Here is a 21,585-nt window from a genome sequence, read left to right on the forward strand (position 1 = left end):
GTGGTCATTTCTGTGTGCATATCCGCTGCATTTAACTCATCGGAAAATCACCTAATTTTTTTCCTTTCCTTGTTTTCGTTTTCCGGGTGGAATATTGATGGACCACTTGGGGAGTTATAGATTTTGAATGAAACGATTCCAGCTGATAAGCTCTGTCATAATAATACAGGCCCCTGGCACTTGTCAATTACACCTCAGAACAAGTGGCCGGAAATATCTGGGTTAGGGGTTAAAAAAAACACATTGAGATTTGAATCATAAGCCACGTACGGCCTTGATCAGATTAGTCAGGCAGAATAAAAATAGCACTAAGCAGAATGAACGAAATGTGCTTGTGTTCCCAATTGCAGAAAAGACAGATCCTGAGTTTGGCTGCTAGTATATAAAAAGAGAGCCAACCTCAATCTTGTCTAGCACTGATGATGTTACCTAGTTGGGTGATGAAACGTCTGCAAGAAAACCACCAAGCTCAGAGAGCACCAAGGATTCCTCCTCCTCCTCCTCCTCCTCCTCCTCCTCCTCCTCCTCCTCCTCCTCCTCCTCCTCCTCCTCCTCCTCCTCCTCCTCCTTCCTTCCTTCCTTCCTTCCTTCCTTCCTTCCTTCCTTCCTTCCTTCCTTCCTTCCTTCCTTCCTTCCTTCCTTCCTTCTAGGACTGATGATGTTACCTAGTTGGGTGATGAAACATCTGCGAGAAAACAACCAAGCTCAGAGAGCACCAAGAACCCCACATTCTAAAATGTCCATCTCTTCAGAAAGCCCAGCTGTTGTTGTCTCCTTGTTTTTCCTTTGTACCTTCCCTCTAGGAAGGAAGCAGGAGGGGGCTGGGGAAGAGGCCAGCCATTAGCCCTCTATAAATCCCCTTAGATGCATTTCCATTTGGAATAAGAGAACATTTATAGTTTGGAGCCGAACTGTGGGGGTGCTTGATGCTTTTTTGAGCTTGGTGGTTTTCTTGCAGACGTTTCATGAACCCAACTAGGTAACAGCATCAGTGGTAGAAGAAAGTGGGGTTTGTGAGTGAGGAGGAGGAGAAAGAAAAGGGGAAAAGAGGCTTGAGGGGTCTTTGCTATTCTCTAAACTTGGTGGTTTTCTTGCAGACGTTTCATTACCTAATTAGGTAACAGGATCAGTGCTAGAAGGAAGTGGGGTTCGTGGAGAGAAGGAAAAGAAAGAGAGGAGGAGGAGGGAAAAAAGGGGGAATGGGGAAGGGAGGATGAGAAGGAGTAGACGACCGTGGGATCCTTGGTGCTCTCTGAGTGGTTTTTTTCTGGCAGATATTTCATGACTCGACTAAGTAACATAATCAGTGCTAATAGGAAACAGGGGCTTGGTCTCATTTTAAATACTCCCGACTTTCTCTGTCATGAGGGATGGGATGCCCCACGCCCATTTTAACCATCTCCTGTTCAATGTTCCCTTTCTAAGACATGTGGAAGACTGATTTCTTTCCCTCAGCAAATTGAACGAGGGGGACAAAGGGGCTAGAAAACCCCCCTCCAGGAGGGAGACCCCCAAAACGGTGAGATTCCAAGATGTGATTCGGTTACCCCCTCCCCCCTCCCCTGCTTTGAGATTACATCCATGGTGTTAAGAAGGTTACTGGGCCACGAAGCGGAGTTCAGCCCAGCAGTGGATGATATGAGGATTTGTCAGCCACACTTGTGACCTGCACAGTTCCGGCTCTTGGCAACCTTTCAGGCTTCTGCCCTTGTTTGCGGCACCTTTAACTTGTGTTGAAATAAGACGCAAAGAGCTTTAAAAACGTGGTGGAATTAAGTGGTGCGTTTCCTTGCTGAGATTCATTTTAAGAGAAGGTGGGAGACGTTGGCCAGAATTTAGAGATAAGATTTTAAACCCTAAGGATCTGTATGGAGAATAGAATAGAATAGAATAGAATAGAATAGAATAGTTGGAAGGGACTAAGAGATCTTCTAGTCCAACTCCTTCCTTAGGCAGGAAACCCTACACAGACAAATGATTATCCAACATCTTCTTTAAAACTTCCAGTGTTGAAGAATTCACAACTTCTGGAGGCAAGTTGTTCCACTGATTAATTGTTCTGAAATTTCTCCTTAGCTCTAAGTTGCTTCTCTCCTTGATTAGTTTCCACCCATTGCTTCTTGTCCTGCCTTCAGCTGCTTTGGAGAATAGCTTGACTCCCTCTTCTTTAGGGCAGCCCCTGAGATATCGGAACGCTGCTATCATGTCTCCCCTGGTCCTCCTTTCCATTAAACTAGACACACCCAATTCCAGCAAATGGAGACAATTCAGTTTGGGAGCTTGGTTTTAAGAGAGAGAGAAGTTCCCATTCGATTTCACTGCCAACTGCCTGAACCCTCCGAGATGTAGTTGTGAGGGTGACAGTGAGTAAAGTTGACCTCAGCTCCTAACAGATATTCTCTCATCGCCTGGCAAGAACTTCTCCCGTCCTTTCTTGGTTTCCCCGTCTTGACGGAGAGGCCCGAGCTTTGCTTCTGCCTTGACAGCCAATTTATGACCTCCTCCAACCTTGCTGAGCGTCAACAGGTCAATCTGGGCCATCTCAGGTCACGTGACTGTAATCTGGGAAACAGCCTGCTGCCTCTGAAGGCAACCCAGATGCCAGAGCACTTTCCTATGCAGGTGTGGTTGCAACTCGGGCCGATTTCTCCGCATCTGGGGCGTTATGATTCCTAACGTCGGAAGCTGTAATCCTGATTTTATACAGGTGTCTTATCAAGGTTTCTCCACCTCTAATATGGGCACCAGGACACCAATCAGCTACCCAACTTCGGAAGGATCATTGGGTCACCCGGTTTGGTTTATCTGCGTTGACCTGCGACTTCCTTTCACGCAAGTGGGATATTGATCAGATAAGGGAACGTTACTTTACCCGCCGCCCAGGAATTTGGTATCTCTGACGCGCAAATATAATAGAAGAATTTGGTATTTGTGGCATAGGGAACAGATAATCTGGAGTTCACTGGGGAAAAAATTATGTGTATGCTTTCATGGCTAGGGCAGAACTAGAACTCACAAGCTCCTGGTTTCTAGCAAGAATATACATACCAGCAAGTATGTTTAGTTAGCACAGAGGACATTCTGGGACAATCACCTCCCTGTATTTCAAACTTAAATCTGCAGGATTAAGTTGGTTCTGAGTTTTGCCCATTTCCCATCTATCAGGCTAGTTCTGGAAGTTACTATTACTGTCACTGTTAGCCATAGATCACTCGGATGGCAAGGAAAAACTCCCTATTTTTCCCGTTCTGAACTCTGCCTTGTTTTGTGTCAGCAACAACTTGAGGCTGGATAAATAAATCTTTGGCCACACCCAGGCGGGGCAGCCCATCTTTTGATACTTGCCTTGCTCAATTAGTTTGCCATTGTTTTTCCTTAACGGGTTGCCAGGGCATTCCCAGAATGGAGGGCACTTTGTACAAAACGGATGGATGGATGGATGGATGGATGGATGATGTGCAATCAAATTGGCTTCGAGTGTGTGTGTGTGTGTGTGTGTGTGTGTGTGTGTGTGTGAGAGAGAGAGAGAGAGAGAGAGAGGGAGGGAGGGAGAAACAAAGAGAGAGAGGGAGGGAGACTAGTCCTACCTTAGGCAGGTAAGCTGACTGGATGACTCTGGGCCAATCACCAGGAGATGGTGATTTCTAGTTCTACTTTCATAAAAGATGGCTGGGGACTTTGGGCCAATCACAAGGAGACAGTGAGTTCTAGTCCCACCGTGGGCATGAAAGACAACTGGGTGACTTTAACAGGAGAATTGTCAACATCTCCCTATTAATCATATTAGAAAAATAAGAGGAAAAAAAACATTAGCCGGAGCTGAGGTGTGGCTGCCCAACAGGTTCTTCTTAACACAGAGGGCCTCTTTTCTCCTTCTTCCTGTGTCAAACCTTCAGGTGGCTGGAGAGGCATGCCTTCAGGGTGTGACAGAAGTTGCCCTTGTTCCTCCCATACCTGGCCAATGACTTGCACGGAGATGAATTACACTCCCATTATATTTGTGTTTTAACACGAGTGCATAATTGCCTCTTGGTTTTTCAAACAACAAATTAAATCGTAACCACTTAGAATAATGCAATTGGCCTTCATTTGTGTAGAATAATAGTTCTACACAATAATTGTGTAGAATAATCGCTTTTAGTCTTGTCATTATGTTGATAAAGAGCCATTTCAAAGACAGACAGGCAAGGCAAAGTTTCAATCCAAGATTTTACATGCTACCATCAAACAATTTTTGGCCTGTACAAATCTGAACAAACCCCAAGTCCTTCAAAGAAGGATAAATTCCAAGTTTTGCATAAAATTCTACATCGTGTTAATAACATTAAACCTCGTTTTTTTTTCTTGCTAACATTCTATAAGAGCCTGCTTGTTCTGTTGATTAAGGTACCAGACTAGAAAGCGGGAGACTGTGAATTCTAGTCCTGCCTTAGACATGAAAGATGGCTGGGTGACTTTGGGCCAATCACCAGGAGATGGTGAGTTCTAGTCCTGTCTTACCGGTAAAAGCCAGCTGGGTGATTTTAGGCCACTCCCCCTCTCTCAATCCAACCCACCTCACAGGGCCATTGTTCTGGGGAAAATAGCAGGAGGAAGGTGTGTTAGATATGTTCTCCACCTGGAGTTATTTGTAAAAACAATAAAGGTGAGATTAAATAAATAAACAAAAGTAACCAAATAAGATGTAAACCACTTTTGCCCAACCTCGGTGCCTTAAAAATGTGTGTGCTCCGACTCCCAGAATTCCCAGCCTAAATGCCTTTGTAATGGCAACAAATATAACTTTCAATTGAAATGATGATAAGCAGGTCGATAATCCATTCATAAAATATATTTTGATATTTTTATTCAATTTGTTGCTTCTACTCCTATAAATCAGTGTATTTCTCAACCTTGGCAACTTCAAGATTGTCAGACTTCAATTCCCAGAATTCTCCTGGGGATTCCCCAGCCAGAATTTCCTTGGCTGGGGAATTCTGGGAGTTGAAGTCCACCCATTTTAAAGTTGCCAAACATGGCAGTAGACGGATTTTACGATTGAGATGAATATGTAAAAAAAAAAGATGAAAAAGTTTGAAAGTTTTCTGAAACTTCTTGCTTTTTAGGATCCTTTCTTTCTTTCTTTTTTTTTCATGGTGGCAATAAAACATCCTTACCATCCCCTGCCAACCTGACCTAATGAATCTGCAGGATAAAACAGGTAATTTGCAAAACCTGATTTTTGTTCTCTTTTGGTGATTCTGAATAACTCAGATTGCTCAGTTAGTTACAGATGGCCCTGGTGAAAATCTATCAAAGTGGATGCTGAGAGTTTATCCTGACGTTGTAGCTGATAACCTGGTGTTGCCCTGGTATTTATTTATAGGGGGGAAATGTCCCGACCAAACGTAATTTCTAACGTTGGATTTTCCCCCTTACCAGAGGGAGCCCCTTGTGGAGGACTGTAAAGCCTTTACCATGGCAACTCCACTGCACTGTACAGTAGAAGCCATTTTATGGCAGTACAGTAGAAGTCATTTTAAGGCACAACAGGCTGTATCTTAACAGAACACACACACACACCGAGGAGTGTTAGGGGTGTCTTACCCCCACAGTATTTGTTTCCAGAGAGTAAGTCATCTGTGTACCAAGTTTGGTTGAAATTGCTCGAGGCGTTCCAGAGTTATGCTGGAACGCACACACAGCCATTTTTATATAGATAGATAATGAATTAATCTGTCAGTCAATATGTAGCAATGTACTGCAAGCACATGGACCCTAAGTTCGGATAATACTTTAAGCCATTTAAAAAACAGGTAGTTCTCAACTTACAACAGTTCCTTTAGTGACTGTTTGAAGTTACATCACTAAAAAAAGTGACTTACGACTGTTTTTCACACTTACAACTGTTGCCACATCTCCATAGTCATATGATCAAAATTTGGATGTTTGGCAAATGATTCGTATTTATGACGATTGTCCCAGGATCGTGTGATCCCCTTTGGTGAGCAAAGTCAGTGGGGAAGCTGGAAGCAGATCCCAACGGTATTACTAAAGTAACAGCTGCGGTGATTCACTTAACAACTGTGGCAAGAAAGGCCGTAAAACAGAGCCACGCTCCCTTAACAACTGTCTCGCTTAGCAACATAAATTTCGGGATCCATTGTTGGTTGTAAGTCAAGGATTTTGGACCTGTGTGGACCGATCTGCTTTAATATATGTTGTGGATGCAAAATATTGGTTGCTTGGATGAAATCAAGCACATTTGGAAGAAAAACTTGGAATGACATGAAGTCCTGTTGAAACTGTTGCCTGGCTGGGAGTCTAGCCAGGTTTGTCTGCAAGCAATGTTTGGCTGCAATTTTGCTGGGTTTTCTTATTCGAAAGGCCCCTGCTGGGAAAACATCTGGCTTGCTGGTTATACATGAAGCTGATTAAAGAAGAGAACGTGGCATGAGACTTCTCTTATGTATTGGAGGTAGTGATTGAAGCGCAGCCAAAAATATTTGGCTGCACCCATGTACCCATGTAAAAATGCCCTTGGGGCACTGGGTGTGGTCCCGGATTCATCGGCAGAAATGCTATTGAGCGCTTGGTTTCTGATTGATGGAGGATGAGGTTCCAAGGCATATTTTGTGCCTTGGTCTGGTGAAGGTTTCTCTTTATTCCCCAAAGACAACCTTCTTTGTAGTTGATGTAGAAATCCTGGTCCACTTTCCTTTTAAAAAACCTAGAATTAGATTTTGCTAAGATCACCTATTGTGGCTTGTTGATTAGATCTGTGGTATCTGTTGCCGGGTCTTTAATCTGGATTGATAAATCTCATGCCGATCAAACACTTGGGAAATAGTTTCTTCTTTAGATCTTATTTAGCTCTAAAGATCTTCATATTTCTTCTTTAGATCTCTAAATTAGTCCCATCCCTCTTGAAACTGAGATTATATGCTTCCTGCCTGTCGTCTCCAAGTAGGCCAGGCCAAGAAAGCAGCTCTAGAAGAAGTATTTTTTATTGAGACTAGCTATCATACAACATAGAAACGTAGGGTTGGAAGTTGAAGTCCAAGGACTTCTTGCCCTGCACCTGGAGTGGTGTGACTGGGAGGCATCTCCAATTGGGACAGTGCGCGATTGGATCATGTGATGGACATGTGGGTGCTGGGCAGGACTTGGACTTTCATTTAGATGGGGAAAACCTGGAAGTGTGTTGTCTGGTACAAATATTTTGTGCAATAACAATTCAAATTTATAATCATATTCATTATTTAGCTATTCCAGTTTAATACCAATATTTTAAATATCTAATACTATAACAATCCTCTTCTTATTTTATTTAACTCTATTAATTGTGTTAACTCTATTAATGCGTTTTTACACAGCTAATTTTACTTCTAGTTCTTACTTTTATTCTCTAACCATCAATAAAATGATTCCCATATAAGTATAATAATCACTTTGTTCTTTCTATTTAATTGCCAGTGTTAATCTGTTTATTTCTGCACATTCTAATATTTTCCTAATCACCTTCTCCTCTGTAGGAATCCCTTCACTTTCCCAGTTTTGCCCAAATATAATCCTAGCTGCTGTTATAACATGAATAATCAAATATACATTTTCTTTACTATAAGTTTCTGGTAAAATCCCCAACAAAAATATTTGAGGTTTTAAGTCAATATGTTATTGTATCATCATTTCCAGCCACATATTTTAGTCCAGTATTTTTTTGCTTCTACACATGTCCACCATAGTCCAATGTTGAAGGATTATCACTTAACATATTTTAGAAACATGAGGAGATGGATTGGATAACAGCTGATGCAACTTTACAGATTTTTAAATATAATTGTTTGGCCGTAACTCTCGGGAATCACAAATGACATACCTAAATGAACCAGGGAAGAAACAGAAGCTCAATATCCAACCATTCATTTATGATGTTTTTGTATTTATTTGCGCATCGGTTATATACATACCGTAGTTGCATATCTCGCAAAAGAACTAACGTTGCCATTTTGTAGCCCCAAGTAGCGTTTGTTAGGCCAACAGAAAAGTGACCATTGCATATTTTCATTGCAGAACTCTGAATTCCGTAAACGAACTGATGGACGAAGATGAGAAGGACAGGGCAAAGAGGTACAAAGGCTGGGGAGGGGGACACTGTTTGTGTCCTTGGAAGCAGAGGGGGGGGGGGGTTATTCACTTCCCTTCCCTTCCGGTTTGCAAATGTGAGCCCAAGCGTGTGCTAGCTTCGCCTTGTCAGCACATGTGCTCAGCTTTTTGCGCACAGCTTTGGTGAAAAAAAGTGCCTCAATGGGGTGCCACAGAGCCAGGGTGGGGGGTAGGGAGGTCCGAGCCAGGGCAGAGCCATACCACGTCTGCTGAGCTCTCTCTCCCTCCGAACACCTTGCAGTGATTGTGTTGCTTCTGAGATCAGCAACAGAACAAAACTCCCAAGGTAGGCAGATAGACCTCTCCTGGGATAATGTTGACCCAATCTGGGTCGGTTTCTTCCAAGCTTTCGGACGCGTGCTGGAGGGCTGAGGGAACTTCTCAATCTCCAGGCTGTGAGATACCAACATTTTTGACCATACCTTGTGAAGGACATCCTTGCCCTTGTAGATTTGCCCACGGAAGGGGAATTGAACCTTCAAGGCAACTTTGTGCTTCCTTTGACCAGGGCGTCCCGCAACAAATCAGAGAAGAAAAGAAGAGATCAGTTCAATGTCCTCATTAAGGAACTGTGCACTATGCTCCAAGGTCATGGGCACCCACTCAAGATGGATAAGTCCACAATCTTACAGAGGACTATTGACTTTTTACAAAAGCAAAAAGGTACGGGGGCCACAAGGGAACAGCTAGACCTCCACTCTTCTTATTGCTGTGGAACATTCTGTTTCGTTTTTAAAAAGAATATTAAAAAAATATATTTTTAAAAAGCTGATCATGAGCATGGAATAGAATAGAATAGAATAACAGAGTTGGAAGGGACCTTGGAGGTCTTCTAGTTCAACCCACTGCCTAGGCAGGAAACCCTACACCACTTCAGACAAAGTTGAAGTGTTGGAGCGTTCATAATTTTCAGAGGTAAGTTGTCCCTCTGATTCATTGTTCTCATTGTCAGGAAATTTCTCCTGACTTCTAGTTGCTTCAAAGAATGACTGTATCTTTTCCTGTGAGTGAGGGGGGAAACTCTTAAGTTTATTTCTTCTTTTACACTACACGTAACCTTATAAATCTCTTGATGCCTTTCCGGCGTAAACCTAATAATATTCACTCCCTCCCCCCCCCTTTTTTTTTCCCCCTCAGTTATGGTAGTAAGATAAAATCAGGCTAAAGGAAGATCATTTCCTGAAAGGAAAAAAAAATCGCTTTTTTTCCATATTCCATCCTTAATGCTGCCACTTTTCCCCCCTTAATCCAATTGCTTTTCTCCTTTTTTACTTTTAGAAATCTCAGCCCAGACCGAAGCCTGTGAGATTAGACAAGACTGGAAACCCTCATTTCTTACCAATGAAGAGTTCACTCAGTTGATGTTGGAGGTACAAGAAGTGGTTGGTCGCAGGAGAAGATTTTGCTGAGAAATATCCGTGATGGGGAATCCATGGCACGCAGAGCCATCTCTCTGGGCATGCCAGCCGTTGCCCATTGCTCTTCCGGGCTCTAGTACCATGGTAGCAAACCTAGGGCACTCGTGCCACAGGTGCCACGCATCTGCAGGCACGTGACCCTCACCCCATCTCAGCTCCACCGCGCACGCATGGGCACCTCCCGCTGGCTATCTGGTTTTGGGGTCTGCCGTGCATGCGCGGGGCACATATGCACAGGGGGTCACACGTGAATGCATGGGTGGCACATACAGGGGGCACATTGGCATGTGTGGGGGTCATGCAGGCATTGCATTATGGGTGTAATAAGCATGTGCATTTTCGGCACTTGGCACGAAAAGGTTAGCCATCCCTGGTCTATTAGAATCTGCCATTTAGCTGGTTTTCCTTAGATACCATTCCTTAATTAAAATAAATATTCCACACATATAGGCAGAAAACATATTTTCTGTATCTGGTTTAGCTCATCCTTTTCTCTGCCAGGAAGGCATTTCACTGCATTTTAAAGCAAGTTCTTTCATCTTTTGTGGACTATTTTCTGCCTCTTTCCCAGCACAGTATTGGAGGGTGTGGCCTGGCCTAGAATTACTGCCGTTTTGCGTATTTCCTTCTCCTAGAGCGCCAGTGACTCACCTTCTTTAGAAAAATCTTCCCATTTGCCAATGTCTTTACACGGACTTGCAATTTAATCCAAACAAGCTGGAAAAAACATCTTTATAGGTTTCACTTGCAGATGGTTGTTTCAACAATTTTGTGGAGATGCTAGAAAGAGTGCAGAGAAGAGCAAGAAAGAGGATTAGGGAACTGGAGGTTAAAACATAAGAAGAACGGTTGCAGGAATTGGTTATGTCTAGTTTAATGAAAAGAAGGACCAGGGGAGACATGATAGCAGTGCTCCAATATTTGAGTGGCTACCACAAAGAAGAGAGAGTCAAGCTATTCTCCAAGGCACCTGAGGGCAGGACAAGAAGATCTATCTATCTATCTATCTATCTATCTATCTATCTATCTATCTATCTATCTATCTATCTATCTATCTATCTATCTATCTATCATCTATCTATCTATCTATCTATCTATCTATCTATCTATCTATCTATCTATCTATCATCTATCATCTATCATCTATCATCTATCTATCTATCTATCTATCTATCTATCTATCATCTATCTATCTATCTCACTTTTTCTATCTATCTTTCGTCTCTCTCATCTATGTCTGTCTGTCTCATTCTTTCATTTATCTATCTTATCTATCTATCTTTCTTTCTATCTCCTCTCTCTCCTTTTCTATCTATCTTTCTTATCTGTCTCTCTCCCTCTCCGTCTTCTCTCCCTCCCCCCCACCCCCCCTCTCTCCTTGAGACAAATGGGGCTACTGTACCTTCCTAAAATAAAGTCAGCCTATTCTTTTGCCTCGTGGCCCAGAAAAACAATACAGATAACGCCCTCCCTTCTCTTGTGCTCTGTTGCTAAAAATATAATACCAACAAATATTTTTTTGCTACCTTTTCTGGATCTGCTTCTCCTCCTGCTGCTCAATAGTCAGAGGTGGATTTTAATACTTAATGCTGAGCTGTCCTGTCAGCCTTGAACAAAATTTCATAAAGTCCATAAATTCCATTGAAAATTTAACTTTGAAGTAAATAGCCAAGAGGCTGGGATGCATCCTGTGTGTTCCTATATTGTGTGTGTTCTTTTTCTCCTCCTCTCCCTAGGCATTAGATGGGTTTCTCATTGCACTAACCACTGATGGAATCATTATTTATGTATCCGATAGCGTCTCTTCACTGCTTGGACATTTACCGGTGAGTTCTAACCGCACAATATCTAAACTTCTCTTGGTTTTACTATACTTTTGCACCGCCACTGTAACTCTCTTGTTGAACACAACAAAATTCTTTTGTCTCAGTCAGATTTGGTGGACCAAAACATATTAAATTTCCTACCTGAGTGTGAACAGAACAATGTGTACAAGCTTCTTTCAGCCCACATGCTCGTGACCTCTGATTTTCTAAATGGTAAGTGAGGCGAATAAATGTAAATTTTCCTAAAGCGTGCTTTAGAAATGGTTCAATAGCACCAAAGGGCTTAAGAAATAAGATTTAAATATGGATTTAAAGCCAGAAGTATTCTTGTTAGGCATAATGCCAGAAAAAATATAATAAAGGGAATATATATTTAATATTACATGTTTTGACAACAGTGAGAATTGTATTTGCCCAGGATTGGAGAAAATGAGGAAACTACTGCAGATGAAAATATAATTTAAAAAAATACGAGAATGCGCAGAAATGGATAGGTTGACACTAAAGGTAAAAGATAAGGAGGATACAGAATATTTTTAACATGGGGTTTGTTTTATCAATTGTTAGACAATAGAGATAGAATTTAGAAGATGAAAGGTCGCAACTATATTACGTATAGGATGATTATCACTATGTATAAATAAATAATATTACTATTATTATTATGTATGTATGTAAATTGACCCAGACAATACTCTGTTTATTAAGCACTTATGTATACCAAAGAAAAATGTATAAACAAAAGAAAAGAAACAAGAAAAACTTTGTCTTGTGAGACACTAGATTTTCACCCAGCCCTATTTCTGAATCATTTTTTTTAAGCTATATTGCCAGCAACTATTCTAACATTCCGTCTAGTACAATTCATGATTGATATACAGAACGTTTGAGTTGGACTAGATGACCTCATGGGGTATTGTCTGACTTGACAATTCATTGATTTTGTATTATTCTGCAAAAAACATCGGTCTCTTTCAGCTGAAAAACAAATCGAGTTTTGCTGCCACTTAGCCCGAGGAAACTTGGATCCAAATGAGGCCATGACATACGAATATGTCAAATTTGTGGTGGATTTCAAACAGTTTTCCCATGGTAAGCTGATGCTTCATCCCTGGAGGTTTTTAAGAAGATATTGGACAACTGCTTGTTCCAAAGGGTATAAGGGCAGGGGTGTCAGACTCAAGGCCCGGGGGCCGGATCTTGCCCTCAGGGTGCTTTAGATTTGGCCCGTGGTTTTGTGACGGACCTGGGAGCAGTGAGGGGAGGGCTCTGATGAGGCAGAGAGGGGGCCAGGGCCATCTGACAGTTATCAGCTGCCTTCGGAGTCAGACATCAGTGGGGCAGACGAACAGCTGGAGCCTGTTTCCAGTGTGCGCATGCGCAGAGTTACCAGGCAAAGGGAAGAGCTAAAGAACAGGGGTCGACTTGGGAGGAAGGCCACAGGTGGATGTTGAGTGGCCCCTCCCAGAGGAAATAAAAGGGGAGCGAAGGGGGAGTGGAGTTTGCAGGAGGCAATTAGTTCACTTAATTGGTTCGTGACTCTCCGAGGCTCCTTGCCAAGTTCTGAAGATACCAGCCTGGCAGCTCTCCAAGCCAGAGAAGGTCTGTGACTGTAAATCCTCCCTGGAAAGACTTTGCTGGAGGTGAAGGAGCAGAATTCACAGTCAATTAATAAAAGGGTTTTTTTTTGTCAGGACAAGGAGTCTGCTTCAGGCTCTTGGGAAGAAGCCTCGGTCAGAGCCTGGGGTGTGGGGCCGTCCTCGAAATAGTGAAGGAGCAGCCTGTGGCCTCCGCCAGTGAAAATGGGGCTTGGGCTCCCAGGCTTCATTTTCACTAGCAGAGGGCTGCAGGAGGATCCCCCCAGGCCCCCCCCCCCCAGGTCACCACAGGTGCCCCCAACATGAATGATGCCAAGCTGGCCATGCCCACCTTGGCCACACACCCCGGTCCCCCCCCCCCCGAGGTCAGACACAATCGTGATGGGACTCTCAATGCAATCAAATTTGATACCCCTGCTAGAGGGTCTGCTGCTAGAGCAGGGGGTTGGACTAGAAGACCTCCAAGGTCCCTCCCAGCTCTGTTCTGATTGATTGAAGATGATGTTGGTGTTTCTGTTTGCGTCTAGTGCCAGCGTCATCGTTCAATGGCTTCGAGTCTCCCGTGGCACGTGCCTTCCGGCCCGTCAGTGACACCCAGGTGTGTCTTGTCGCAACGGTCCGTCTCATTACGCCACAGTTCTTGAAGGTGCGCTGTCTCTTTGCTGAGTCATCATGATAACCAGATCACCACCCGGGGGCCTTGGAGAGGAGCCTGCAGAACACGGAAAACTCTCCACGGGTTCTGCATTCAGAACCATCAGGGGATAACGTCATGAGGGACATCTATGGAGATTCTCCATCATCCAAGGTCATGACTGTCCCGAATGCGCTTTTTTTCAAGAGCCAACTGGACTTTCTGGTTCGAAGACGTTTCGCTTCTCATCCAAGGAGCTTCTTCAGCTCTGACGGGATGCTGGGTAATGGAAGGATTGATACTCCTTGCAGGCAGCTGGACATTTGCGTTCTTTTAGAGGGTCGTTGAGCCATCAATGTCCAAATTAAACAGCCCTCTCTCAACAAAAGGGGGAGGACATCATCTACCCCCAGTTTACAACGCAGTCCTTTCAGCAGTTCCAAGAAGGCTCCACACACCCATTTGCACCACTCAGGTGACCCTGAGGACACAGAGAAACCTCCAAGTGGCCTCAACGGCTCTATAGAAAGGATGCAAATGACCATCTGTCTGCAAGGAGTGCAAATCCTTCCATTCCCCCCCCCCTCCCATCCAGTCAGAGCTGAAGAAGCTTCTGGGATGAGAAGCGAAATGTCTTCAAAATAAAACCAGAAAGTCCAGTTTCCTCTTGAAAAATAAACACCATTGGGACATTCATTAGGGAGTGAGGACATTTATAAAATGTCAAAATGATAAAAGCATTTATCATTTCCCCCTTAAAAGGGGAAATTTGAGTGTATTCTAAACAAGGCTGTGGGGAAATTTTTCCACCTCTGGGTTTTTCTAATCTAGCGCTATTTTCGTTTATCTTAATATTGGCTTTCCGAGAAACGTGGAGATAGGACTATATACCACCTGAAGAAGGAGATGCCCCCACGTGACCTTTTGATAGAGATAGGATTGTCCTGCAGCTTTAGAGTTTTATGGAAGGAGGATGAAATGGTGGAATCGTTCAGATGGGGAGTGGATAATTCCACCATCTTCACCGTGAAGCGTTTTTTGCCCAGAGGAAATAAAGCAAACTAAAAATGACAAATAAGAGAAGCACCCGGAGAATGAAGTTTATGGTGTAGGAATATGGTTAGGAAAAAAATAAGTGACACGGGTGTGGGTTTGTCGAATGGATCATTTGCTTCTGGGGAGTTTCATCGAAGAGCGAGAGAGACAGAGAGAAAGAAGGGAGAGAGAGAGGGAGAGAGAAAGAAGGGAGAGAGAAAGAAGGGAGAGAGAGAGAGAGAGAGAGAGAAGGGAGAGAGAGGCAGAAAGAGAGCAAGAAGGAGAGGAGGAGAGAAAGAAGACCAACCAGCTAACCGGCTCCTCCGTTATCTGTTTGGGCAGGAACTTTGTAACGTGGAGGAATCCTGTGAAGAATTCACCTCACGGCACAGCTTGGAATGGAAGTTCTTATTTTTAGACCACAGGTAAGTTGGTTTGGTTGATGGTTTCTGAAAAGGGTAGGAAATTGCTTATGGGGGCAAAGAAATATGGAGTGTCAAAGGGACGTCACCCTCTCCGTCTGTCTGCCCATCATTCTGTCTGTTTGTCTGTCCATCTCTCCATCTGCCCACCTGTGCATCTGTCCGTCCAGCCGCCTCTCTACCTGCCACCCGTCTGCCCGTCCGTCCGTCTGTCTCTCTCTCTCTTCCTGCTTCAATCGGAGGCTGCCCCTTCACAGGGCCCTCCTGGTCCTTCCAAGCCAACTGGAGCATACCTGAATTCACCACAATTCACACAATTGGTTTCCACGGGGTCCTGGCTTTGTGGCTTGTCTGCCAAGCCAGGATTCCCCCCGATTGCCCATTCTAGCCCACGAATGCTGGTCCTTGCAGCTGGAGCAGAGAGCCCGACCCCCTGCGTGTAATTTTATTTCCCCTTTGTCCTCTCTGTGCCTTTTCTGTTTCCATTCCAGGAATACAAACCTCCATTCCATCCTCATGATTCCTTCACTTTAATGGATGTAGTTCAGCCAGAGCTGAGTCACTGCTTTCCTATTTGGAAAACCTACCAAGATTATTATTATTTTTTAAATTCCAAGAAGGACAGGAAGTTACAAATATCCTGAGCAATGAATAAGATGAAAGGGGTGGATAGATAAATACTTTTCAGGTTGCGCAGCCAGCCTGACTTCTCATTATTCAAACAGAATAATTATTTGGGGTTTCCCCCCCCCCTTTCTTCTTGCTGCTTAAAGTTTCTTTTTTCCCCTTTTAAGCAGTTCAGCCAATTCCGAAACTGTTCCTATCTCGTATTTCGCAAACATTTGCAAACGTTTTTTCCCCATTTTATGTCCTTCCTTGCCCCAGTTGTTAAGGGAATCACTGCAGTTACTCAGTTAGCAACGCGGTTGTTAAGTGAATCTGGCTTTCCCCATTGAATGTCCTTGTCAGAAGGTCGCCAAAGGGATCACGTGACTCTGGGGATACAGCAACGGTCGTAAGTGTGAACCGGGTGCCAAGTATCCAAATTTTGATTACGAGACCCTGGGGCTGCTGCAGCGATCGTAACCATGAAAAGCGGTCGTAAGTCGCATGTTTTCAGTGCCGTTGCAACTTCAAATGGTCACTCAATGAATAGTTGTAAGTCGAGGACAACCTGTGTTTAGAAGAAAACTTCTTGAGGCATTTAATCCAGCTTTAGGCAGGCTCAGGATGATCCCCCCCCCCCCCTTTACTCCCTTATCAGGAGAAAACCTCCTGGAGCAAAACAGAGGAGGCTGTTGAGCCAAGAAAATATGTGTCTATAATTTATATATTCATTCCACCACCACCCCACCCACCCCACCTCTCTCTCTCACACACACAATCTATCTGTCTGTCTGTCTGTCTGTCTGTCTGTCTATCTATATCATATATCAATCATATATATCTATATCTATATTTCTATCATCTCTATCTATCTAAATCATATATCTATATCCACCTATCCAACTATTCATATCTACCTATCTATCTATCTATCATCTATCTATCTATCTATCTATCTATCTATCTATCTATCTATCTATCTATCTATCTATCTATCTATCTATTTATCTATCTATCTATCTATCTATCTATCATCTATCTCATATATCAATTATATCTATATCTATATCTATGTTTCTATCATCTCTATCTAAATCATATACAGTATCTATATCCATCTATCCATATCTATCCATTTATCCATCTGTCCATCCATCCGTCCATCCATATTCTATCATCTATCTATCTATCTATTTCACAAACACACACAAACACTCCTGCCTCCAGGCCCTCTCTTGACTCAATATACATTTATTACCAGGAAGCAGATGTCTTTCTATTTACTATGCAGATACGCTGGCCTGTTCTTAGTGTAATTGGGGGGGGGGGGGGCATTAGGCAATGTTTATTGTGGTTGTTTGTCCCCAGTGTTTGCCACTGTTGGAAGGTAATTTCTCATCAACGGTGACCTTCCCTCAATAAGCATCTCGGCCTTCACACAAGGTGCGTGTGGCGTCTTTTGAGGGATTCGCTTGTGTATCAGGCCGGGTTCTCACACTTACGGAGGCTGCAGCATCCCCACATCACATCATCAAAATCCAGGTGCTTGGCAAGTGGCAGGTAGTTGCAGTCCCAGGGGAGACACCTGATTCCCCCTTTCTCACCTTCCCAGCTGGCTTCTGGCAATGTAGGAAGACGGATTCGCTTAACGACCGTATGAATCACTTAAGAACTGCAGCGCTTTGCTTAACTGTCGTGGCAAAAGTTTGTAAAATACGGCATGGCTCACTTAACAACTGCCTTGCTTAACAACAGAGCTGCGGACCTCCATTGTGACCCTAAGTCCAGAACTACCTGTAATTGCACTTTATGACAAGGGACGCGGTGGCTCAGTGGCTAAGATGCTGAGCTTGTCGATCAGAAAGGTCGGCAGTTTGAAGGTTCGAATTCCTAGCGCCACGTAACGGAGTGAGTCCCAGCGTCTGCCAACCTAGCAGTTTGAAAGCACATTTTAAAAATGCAAGTAGAAAAATAGGAACCACCGTTGGTGGGGAGGGAACAGCGTTCTGTGCGCCTTCGGTGTTTAGTCATGCCGGCCCCATGACCACGGACAGCGCTGGCTCTTCGGCTTTGAAACAGAGACGAGCACCGCCCCCTAGAACAACTAGCACATGTGTGCGAGGGGAACCTTTACCTTTACCCTTTATGACATATGTGGGCATGCAACATGCCTGTCCAGCTCTAAAACCCTCAAGCTTGCATCCCAGACGACTCACTTCCCTCATTGCTATTAGCTCAATGCAAAGACAGAATAAACAGTCCGGCAACGCTTCCTTCGGTGAAGTCAGTGCTACGTTGCATCTGTGTTGCATATTCTGATTGGATCTTGTGCCTTCAGGCAGAATTATTTTAATAATAATTGTAATCCTCATCATCATTTTCTTATGCAGTCATCCTCCTTAGCTTTTTACATAGGCTCTCTCTGGTGATCATCCAAAAGCAAAGGGCGTCAGTTCAGCTATAATTATTGAAGACTCGACCTTCGGCTAATCCTTTCGAAGGCAACTCTGAAGGACCTTGAAGTTGTACCAGTGATGGTCCTTTGGTTCCTAACCATCTTCTCCAGTCCTTTCTCACTAGGGCTGTTCTCAATCCGTCAAGTCACGGTTGTCTGGAAGATGCTTTTCCACATGGCAACTGGGCTTCCTTCTTTTTCTTTTTTCCCCCTTGAAAACATTTCTTATTCACGGACGGAGGAGGAGGAGGAGGAGATGAGGAGGACAGTGAGAACAAGACCTCCAAGGTCCCTTCCAACTTTGTTATTCTATTCTAGAAGAAGGAGGAGGAGGATTAGAAGCTGCTGCTTCTTGGATGAGAAACGAAAGGAGGGAAAAAAACCTCCTGGGAAGTCCTGTTGCCTTCTGGAAAAGCATCTTTGGGATCTCCAAGGCACCCTTTTTATATATCCTCCCATTATTGACCTCTTCAGACCAGGCATCACAACTTCCTCCAACGTTCTTCATGAAAATGGATAATTCATCGGGGATCGTTGTGCTGATCTGTTAAAGAATACATTCTCTAGACATCAAAGACCTTTAATAATCATAGCTCCCCCCCCCTTTCTATTCTCCTAGAGCTCCACCAATAATTGGTTACTTGCCCTTTGAGGTTCTTGGGACATCTGGTTATGATTACTACCACGCCGATGATTTAGAACTTCTTGCTGGGTGCCATGAACACCGTAAGTGTCTTCCTTCCTTGCTCCCAAGGGCCGCCTGGGCCATGCAAACGACTAGGGTCTTTTCACAGATGAGTGGATGATAATAATTCATTTTTAAAATGCCATTATCCACCCCAACAAGTGGGAAGGATAGAAACCTAGAGTCAGCCATGGTTCCCTTTGACTTGGACTTCCTTGCTCATGAAGACAAAGTCTAGATGTGATCATCAATCTACAGGCTAATGGAGAAGACTTCTCTTCTAAGGAAGATGAAACACAAATCACAATTCTTTGCTGTGAACTAAACCTAACTCTGGGCAGTGTCTGGTTTGTATAATCTACATGATTTGACATGATAGCAATGTTCCAATATTTGAGGGGCTACCACTAAGAAGAGGGGCGTCAGGCTATATACCAAAGCCCCTGAAGGCAGGACTAGAAGCAATGGGTGGAAACTAATCCAGGAGAGAAGCAACCTAGAACTGAGGAGAAATTCCCTAATAGTGAGAAGAATTAACCAGTGGAAGGTCTTGCCTCCAGAAGTTCTGGCTGCTTCACCACTGGTTAATTAACCACTTCACCTCCTGTGTCTCTAATGAGGTTTTTAAGAAGAGACTGGACAATGTTTGTATGAAATGCTAGAGGTTCTCCTGCTTGAGCAGAGGGTTGGACTAGAAGCCCTTCAAGGTCCCTTTCAGTTCTGCTACTCTGTTATTTTGTTACCACAAAGCATGCTAGATGATCTCACTAGCCAGATTAAGAGGTACCTAACTCTTTGCCTCTACACACACACACACACACACACACAGACACATGTGGTGCAGTGGCCCAGAGGTGGAGCTATCACCTCACAGTCAGGAGGCTGAGATTATCCCACAAGGGATTATGGGGTCGTTAAGTGTGTGTGTGTATTCTCTCTTAATTCTCTTTATCCCACCTTCCTCTCCAATTACACAACGATCTGGCTGCCCCCTTAATCATCTCTCCCCGTGGCATTTCTCCTGTGTCTCTAATGACCCTTGGGTGGACATTCACAGGGCAGGGCAGGGCCTGGAAGACGACCGCAAAGCAGTGTGAGCCAAGCAGGGTTTAACAGAGTCTTTTTGTTGTTGTTGTTCTTCATGCCCAGTGATGCAGTTTGGCAAAGGCAAGTCTTGCTACTACAGATTCTTGACCAAGGGCCAGCAGTGGATATGGTTACAGACCCATTATTACATCACCTACCATCAGTGGAACTCCAAACCTGAGTTCATTGTGTGCAGCCACACGGTGGTCAGGTAAGCACACAAACTGTTTCCCTGCCCCTACAAGGCCCCCGTCTGGGCTTCCAAGGGGTCTCATCATTTGCTGGAGTGCGCAGTTATATAAAATGATGGAGGTTAAAAATCAGGCGACGGAGGAGGGGAAAACAGCATTGTATATTTTTCTGTCGGAGGCACCAGAAAGCTGAAAGCAGCATTCAGAGGCTCCTCGATTTAACGACGACACTAGAGACTGGAAAAATCCCCATTGAGGCATGTGGTTGTTGAGTGAAATAGGCAGGCTGGGGGATTATGGGAGCTGAAGCCCACACAGCCGAGGTTGAGAAACACAGATCTACAACATGGTGCATGGAGTCAAATAGACAGAGAGAGAGAGAAAGAAAGAGAAGAAAGAAAAAGAAAGAAAGAAAGAAGAGAAAGAGAAAGGAAGGAGGGAGGGAAACAGAGAGAAACAGAAAGGGAGAGAGAAAGAAAGAAAAGGACAGAAAGAAAGAAAGAAAGAAAGAAAGAAAGAAAGAAAGAAAGAGAGGTGATGTAAATCTTATATCTCTGGGTTTTTCATAGTTTTCCTAGCTTTCCCTTTTTCTTCTGATGTATCCTCTACATTTTTAATGACTGCCCCTTATGCTGATGTATGACCATAATAACTATTTGATTTATTGGTCTCTTGATGCATCGTTCTGCATGGCTAACTCTTCTGTCCTTACCCCTTTTTTTTAAAGCTATGCTGAGGTTCGAGCAGAACGGAGACGGCGGGACGTTGGCCTGGAGGAATCTTCTATCGAATTGGCCTCTTCATCCTTAAAGGTAGGATAGTATTCCGAGAACATCCAGGAAGAGGTTTTGGCTGTTCAAAGGATTTGCGGGAAACTGACGGTTTTGGAAGAAGAAGTGGGAATATGAGATTTTCTTTTGGGGGTCTTTGTATTGGTTTCAACCTTCAGAAAAGAAGTTGACCTAAGAAAGCTTTATAGGACAAAATAACTCCTCTTTGGGGAATTTCAGAAGCTGCAATGTTGATATATTTGATATATATCCAGTCTCTTCTTAAAAACTTTCTGTGTTGTAGTTTTTACAACTTCTGGAGGGAAGTCGTTCCACTGATTAATTGTTCTGTCAGGAAACTAAGTCTTAGAACAGACTAGAAGACCTCCAAGGTCCCTTCCAACTCTGTTATTCTGTTTTCAAATATATCAACATTGCAGCTTCTGAAATGCCCCAAAGAGGGTTTTTTTTTGTCCTATAAAGCTTCTTCTGCCAACTTCTTTTCTGATGACGTCGAACAGGTGGTTGCCCTGGATTTATCCTGCCAGATCTAGTTGCCTCACCTTTCGAATATTACAATGCCGCTCATCCCTGGCCAAAAGCATGATCGAAGGGAATGGCAATCGACCAGCTGGAAAAACTGGCTTTATATTGGATGAGCAAAGGTCTGCTTTGCCTCCTGATCGGCGGTTTCCCAACCTTGGCATCTTTAAG

General features: G+C 43.7%; 1 protein-coding gene across 7 annotated transcripts in view; it reads left to right on the top strand.

The window, feature by feature from the left end:
• The window catches only part of PASD1 (PAS domain containing repressor 1), a 53,089-nt gene that overhangs the window by 15,863 nt on the left and 15,641 nt on the right, over window positions 1-21,585 (top strand). For 4 of the 7 annotated variants that reach the window (XR_014176293.1, XM_081963782.1, XM_081963786.1 and 1 more), the window contains exons 2-12: window positions 8,053-8,109; window positions 8,654-8,808; window positions 9,424-9,515; window positions 11,300-11,389; window positions 11,494-11,602; window positions 12,368-12,481; window positions 13,515-13,633; window positions 14,999-15,081; window positions 18,759-18,865; window positions 19,974-20,121; window positions 20,829-20,913. Coding sequence is in view for 6 of the 7 variants with exons in the window: in XM_081963782.1 (XP_081819908.1) it covers window positions 8,053-8,109; window positions 8,654-8,808; window positions 9,424-9,515; window positions 11,300-11,389; window positions 11,494-11,602; window positions 12,368-12,481; window positions 13,515-13,633; window positions 14,999-15,081; window positions 18,759-18,865; window positions 19,974-20,121; window positions 20,829-20,913 (1,159 nt within the window). In the remaining variant the exon portion in view is untranslated. Of the gene's footprint in view, window positions 1-5,065; window positions 5,201-8,052; window positions 8,110-8,653; window positions 8,809-9,423; window positions 9,516-11,299; window positions 11,390-11,493; window positions 11,603-12,367; window positions 12,482-13,514; window positions 13,634-14,998; window positions 15,082-18,758; window positions 18,866-19,973; window positions 20,122-20,828; window positions 20,914-21,585 lie in introns of those variants that run through there. The other 3 variants (XM_081963784.1, XM_081963783.1, XM_081963787.1) reach the window with 3 other exon arrangements.

Source organism: Natrix helvetica (assembly GCF_964273705.1).
Source record: "Natrix helvetica genome assembly, chromosome: 11".
In the NCBI taxonomy this organism is placed as follows: domain Eukaryota; kingdom Metazoa; phylum Chordata; class Lepidosauria; order Squamata; family Natricidae; genus Natrix; species Natrix helvetica.